Below are 6,436 nucleotides of genomic sequence, written 5' to 3'. Positions count from 1 at the left end.
ATGGAACGGGCAGTCCTTCCCCGGGAGGAAGAGCAGCTCCGTCTTGCCGAGGTTCAGCTTGAGGTGGTGATCCGTCATCCACACTGATATGTCTGCCAGACATGCAGAGATGCGATTCGCCACCTGGTTATCAGAAGGGGGAAAGGAGAAGATTAATTGTGTGTTATCTGCATAGCAATGATAGGAGAGACCATGTGAGGATATGACAGAGCCAAGTGACTTGGTGTATAGCGAGAATAGGAGAGGGCCTAGAACAGAGCCCTGGGGGACACCAGTGGTGAGAGCACATGGTGCGGAGACAGATTCTCGCCACGCCACCTGGTAGGAGCGACCTGTCAGGTAGGACGCAATCCAAGCGTGGGCCGCGCAGGAGATGCCCAACTCGGAGAGGGTGGAGAGGAGGATCTGATGGTTCACTGTATCAAAGGCAGCCGATAGGTCTAGAAGGATGAGAGCAGAGGAGAGAGAGTTAGCTTTAGCAGTGCGGAGCGCCTCCGTGACACAGAGAAGAGCAGTCTCAGTTGAATGACTTGTCTTGAAACCTGACTGATTTGGATCAAGAAGGTCATTCTGAGAGAGATAGCAGGAGAGCTGGCCAAGGACGGCACGTTCAAGAGTTTTGGAGAGAAAAGAAAGAAGGGATACTGGTCTGTAGTTGTTGACATCGGAGGGATCGAGTGTAGGTTTTTTCAGCAGGGGTGCAACTCTCGCTCTCTTGAAGGCGGAAGGGACGTAGCCAGCGGTCAAGGATGAGTTGATGAGCGAGGTGAGGTAAGGGAGAAGGTCTCCGGAAATGGCCTGGAGAAGAGAGGAGGGGATAGGGTCAAGCGGGCAGGTTGTTGGGCGGCCGGCCGTCACAAGACGCGAGATTTCATCTGGAGAGAGAGAGGGGAGAAAGAGGTCAAAGCACAGGGTAGGGCAGTGTGAGCAGAACCAGCGGTGTCGTTTGACTTAGCAAACGAGGATCGGATGTCGTCGACCTTCTTTTCAAAATGGTTGACGAAGTCATCCGCAGAGAGGGAGGAGGGGGGGGGGAGAGGGAGGAGGATTCAGGAGGGAGGAGAAGGTGGCAAAGAGCTTCCTAGGGTTAGAGGCAGATGCTTGGAATTTAGAGTGGTAGAAAGTGGCTTTAGCAGCAGAGACAGAAGAGGAGAATGTAGAGAGGAGGGAGTAAAAGGATGCCAGGTCCGCAGGGAGGCGAGTTTTCCTTCATTTCCGCTCGGCTGCCCGGAGCCCTGTTCTGTGAGCTCGCAATGAGTCGTCGAGCCACGGAGCAGGAGGGGAGGACCGAGCCGGCCTGGAGGATAGGGGACATAGAGAGTCAAAGGATGCAGAAAGGGAGGAGAGGAGGGTTGAGGAGGCAGAATCAGGAGATAGGTTGGAGAAGGTTTGAGCAGAGGGATACTTCATAATTTTGGTAATGAAGCCCTTTATCTACTTCCCCAGTCAGATGAATTTGCGGATACCGTACCATTTTAGGTTCAGTTTGAAAGAAGTTGCTAACTAGAGTCAGCGTAATTGCTAACTAGCGTTAGCGCAATGTCTGGACGTCTATGGTAACTGCTAGCATGCATTTCCAAAATCCTGAAGTATCCCTTTAACATGAATATAATAAATAGTGTAGGCCAACCAGGTCAAACAATAATCCAAATTGTGAAGACAAGGCAGTATGTCCTGTGTCAGGTATAGCCCCAGAAAGAGGGCATCATGGGCCAAAGATGAAGGCTGGAGCAAGCCAGGGCAAGAAACAGGAGGCGGGCAAGGGTGGAAGGCAGAGAAAAGGAAGGATGGGGCAGGGGAGGACTGGATACAGTAGAGCACCAAGCTGACCTCAGGGCAGGTAGGGACAGTTAGGGAAACACTGGCGATGAAATAGACAGAAGAGAGTTGAGACCATGCTCATGCTGACTATAACTTTACCATTTCAGGGCTCACAAATGTTTTCATTCCATATGCCATATGGCGTTTGCCATATTGGCAGGATTTGGCATCTGAATATATGTATTGTTGAGGTCGAAAAGTCAATATATTTTGACTGACAATTACCTAGGAAGACTGCTTAATTTAAGGTTTGGGCATAATGTTAGCAGTGTGGTTAAGGTTAGGGTTAAGGTTAGGTTTAGGTTTAAAATCATATTTGAACGAAGAGAACGGTAGAAAAAGGCGGGGTTTAGCCATTTGTGGTTGTGGTACGTTACTCTAGTTATGACCCTCCCTCTGGTTCCCCGCCCTTGGAGGCGTTTTCAAAGCTTGGACTGGAGAAAGAAATGATCGAATATCGGCTCCATCTAAATAGCTAACACAATTTTGCCTACCAGATAGACCACAGGTAATTTAAAAAAATACAGTATTCATTGTTCTGCTTCTTAGCTAGCTAATGAAAGGAGAGTTCACTCAGACAGACTTCATTCATTTCGCTCACTGCTGCGTTGTCTGGGCCTGGCTGTGGTGCAGATGAAATAGCTTTTTTTGAATGTCAGGTAACGGTAGAGTCTTATTTTGTACACATGCCAGCTTAATGCAATGTCGTAACTTATATATTTGCTCCACATTACACTGGTTGGTGAGAAAGCGTCGTTGTAAATAGTCAACATGTTTGTTGGGTTTTGGTCGTGCTGACAGGTCCAGCTAGCAAAGTTACTAGCTAACGTTACTGTTACTAGCCACGTTAGCTTGACGTTGTCAGCTGACGTTTGCAACGGCATCAGTTTTAGCTTAACATAGCATGCTAACTGCATTGATGTTTAAGACGTGTGCAACACATTTGTACCGTTATTTGATTCCAGCAAAATCTAGTTTTCTAACTAACAGCTTTTTTTCCGAAATATTAGCGCGTTAACTAGTTGCGAGTGGGGCTCTGCCAGCAATGTTCATGTTACTGTAACTAGCAACCTAACGTTAGCTTGTAATGTAGCTAGCTAGTTCATTCTGCCCAGCCAAAATATTGAACTCGTCCCAGCCAGTCAGACATACGTTTCAAGTTGTATTAGTCGTATGTACAGGATACAACGAAATTCGTACTTGCATGCTCCTCGACAATGCAACAACAATAAAATATAACAATAGGAACAAGTAAATGGAAGTAGAATAAACATTTTAGTATAATACAGGAAGGCACAATTTGTAGTACAATATTTAGCTAACGTTAGACATGTATCAGCGAATTGGGGGCCAAGTATTTACATTGTGTGGGTGTGTGCTAAGGTGTGGAGAGTCAGTGCAGGTGGTCAATCCAGTTTAAGGGTCGAGCAGCTTGATGGCTTGTAGATATAAACTGTCTCTGAGCCTGTTGGTATCAGACCTCATGCTCAGATACGTCTGCCAGACGGTAAGGGAGTAAACAGCTCATGGCTGGGGTGTGGGGTCCTTGATTATGCTGCAGGACTTCCTCAGGCACCGTTTCAAGTAGATGTCCTGGATGGGTGGGAACACAGCCCCAGTAATGTACTTGATGTAGCTTGCCATAATCTGTTGCCATGCTTTTTGGCAAATCTTTACATATCGCTCAGCTATTTGCAAGTATTAATTTGCCTAGCTAGATAGATGGATAGCTAACATGTTGAGGAATTCCGTTACCCACGACATGATAGTTGTACCCGTAAATGTAATTTCTGAAAGCTGTTTACCCCCAACGTGCATTGGTCAATATGAAATCTGACATGCATTCGGAAAGAATGACATGCTTGTCCGTTGAAATAGAGTTGTAGCACCTACTACAGCCATTTTTAACTACTTAACTAGCTGGCTATATTGTAACGGCTAGTTTTGTTTTCAGATCTCCACTCACAGTGCATTTGACAAGCAAATTGTTTAACTGAATTATGTCGGCACTCTCCACACAAGTGTTATTGGTGCAGGCCAGAGCATCTCATACTGATGCTTTTGTGAGTGCCATGTTGTTTTCTAAATTCACTCTTGGTATGATCTTCTCAATCTTTTGATGCATACATAGTAGGTTATGTGTCATGGATGAAATGAAGCCAAATAAACATTTAATTTAATCAGAAATGTACAGTGCCTTCATAAAGTATTCACACCCCTTGACATTTTCTGCATTTTGTTGTTACAGCCTGAATTAAAATTGAGATTTTGTCACTGGTCTACACACAATAGCCCATATGGTTTTTAGACATTTTTACAAATGAATTAAATGAAAAGGTGAAATGTCTTAGGTCTTAAGTATTCAACCCCTTTGTTATGGCAAGCCTAAATAAGTTCAGGAGTAAAAATGTGCTTTACAAATCACATAAGTTGCATGGACTCACTCAGTGTGACGTAATATTTGAATTCAGGCTTCTAACAACAGAATGTGGAATAAGTCGAGGGGTTGTGGCTACTTTCTGATGTCATTTTCTGTTATGACTTTACTATTGACATAACAGCACTCACTCCAACTGGATGTTCTGAGAATGGATAGCAAAACTGGTGACTCCCACTTTGTTTTGATATTGTCGTTACAGTTGAATTTGTAAGGCGAAAACAGAGTTCATCATGGGTGATGACAGTGAGTGGATGAAGTTGCCCATCGACCAGAAGTGTGAACACAAGGTGATTACCCCTTACACACACACACACTTAACACACACACTTAAGACAAACCTGACTTTCCACAGTGTTGAATTCTTGCTGGATGTGTTTCAGCAGCTGTGGTTTTGTTTCAGAAAATGTTATCCAATAGCACACCCTGAACTCACATTGTAAGCCAGTCTTTTCCATTAGTGCCAGCCGTTGGCTAATCAGCCGGTTACGGACTCATTTTCAGCCGGTTACCTTTTCCACTTCCTATTAACAACAAGGCTACTTTTCATTTAAAAGATTAAATTGGCTAGTCCCTCGAGCCCTCTCCCGCTAGAATGAATGACATGCAGTTTCTAGCAATCTATTGATAGGATATGTGCCTATTATACACAAATGTAAGTTGTAACAATGAGTCGAAATCCACTTAGCCTAACTATAATTTTCTGCGGCAATGTATTTTCTTTCGCGTCTTTCACATAGCCAGCAACGCAGAGTCGTGACGCATAGGCTATTTACTGTGCTTTATTTGACAACTGAAAAGCAAGTGCTGACTGTTATAAAAGGTGTCGGACCGACTGAATAAAGTCGATGTCCTATATCCCTTTGCCATTCATAAATCATGCAGCGTGGTTATGTACATGGTATCGCATCGGGACAAGTAAACCAAAGGGTTTCCTTTCCTAGGATGTCGGGGCTTGCCAGACAGTGACGCTAAAGTGAGTGACTCTTGTCTCATTGGTCAGTGTAGCCTATCGCGTAGGTGAGAGAGCCATTCATTTGACTCTCTAATTTGCATGTGGACCAGGTAGGCCAAGGTTTTTTGGATGATTATCTGCAGATAAATAACGAAAACATTCGATGAAGAATCATCACTGCAGGAACAATAGGTTGTGGAGAGCCTCATTCTGGTCCAAATATTATCGTTAGGGCCCTTACGGAATCTGGGCATTAAAATGGAATTCAACAATGTAACGAATGTATTGACATTTTTAGCTAAATATTTTTTGTGCGTATAAAACATAGGACCAACACCTTACATGTTGAGTTTTTTTATTTTGTGTTTAGTATAATACTTAAGACTGACGTAAGCCTTTGACGGTTTCCATTGAACCTTTTTCATTTATTTTTCAAGATAATGTGGGCTATTTACGTAATTTTTCTATTCTAATAAAATACGTCATTTGAAAAAGATACGTGGCAATGCATATCTTGCAGTAAAACTGTAAATAAGACTTTCATCTCGAGAATACAGGTTAAATATGAAATGTTTAATATTCTTATACTTAGAAAATAGCCCTTATCATATAGACCTAGACAAAATCCAGAACAACTACCAAATACACTGAATTCATACATTTTCAGTCATTTAAATTGTCATGTCCATACACAATACATTTTTCCAATCTGGGAGGTAAACTCGATAAAGTAGCCAATTCAATAATTTCACACTACTGGCCCGGGGGTGCCTGGCTGGCAAATGTTTCTCTTTGGTGGCTAGTCTATGTACTTGTGAAAAACACTGGTAAGCTCATTTATGGAGCAGCTTTTCTTGAACACCGTTTCCCCCACAAAAACAGCTAATTTAGACTGTTTCCCGCAGCAAAGAGCTAGACTGAACACTGATAAATGGATTTTCCAAAAGGATAGCCTAACATGCAGTGAAGCTTATGATTTAAAGTTTCTAATCCCTGTCTTCAGTCTCTCTCAAATGATTTACACTCACTGACTGCTTCAATCACAACGGAGGATATGCTAGGCCAAACAACTGCCCTCTGTACGTAACATCAAAAGAAAGCCCATTTAAAATTTGTTTTTTACTCTGGCTGTACAACTAGAATCTGGGTCACATCAAATCCCTTAGTTATGAACTAAAATGTACCTTGACTCCCTCTCATCACAAGGCTCACTATTCTCCTTC

At 43.3% G+C, this 6,436-nt stretch overlaps 1 protein-coding gene across 3 annotated transcripts in view; it reads left to right on the top strand.

Moving 5' to 3' along the window:
- The first annotated feature begins 2,189 nt into the window (after positions 1-2,189).
- LOC139540323 (cytoskeleton-associated protein 5-A-like) overlaps positions 2,190-6,436 on the top strand; it is a 34,686-nt gene continuing 30,439 nt past the window's right edge. For 2 of the 3 annotated variants that reach the window (XM_071344074.1, XM_071344072.1), the window contains exons 1-2: positions 2,190-2,329; positions 4,461-4,548. In XM_071344074.1, the coding sequence (XP_071200175.1) occupies positions 4,492-4,548 (57 nt within the window). In that variant the 5' untranslated portion in view covers positions 2,190-2,329; positions 4,461-4,491. The other variant, XM_071344073.1, reaches the window with a different exon arrangement.

This window comes from Salvelinus alpinus, chromosome 15 (genome assembly GCF_045679555.1).
Source record: "Salvelinus alpinus chromosome 15, SLU_Salpinus.1, whole genome shotgun sequence".
Classification (NCBI taxonomy): Eukaryota; Metazoa; Chordata; class Actinopteri; order Salmoniformes; family Salmonidae; genus Salvelinus; species Salvelinus alpinus.
This window is presented reverse-complemented; position numbering and strand designations above follow the sequence as displayed.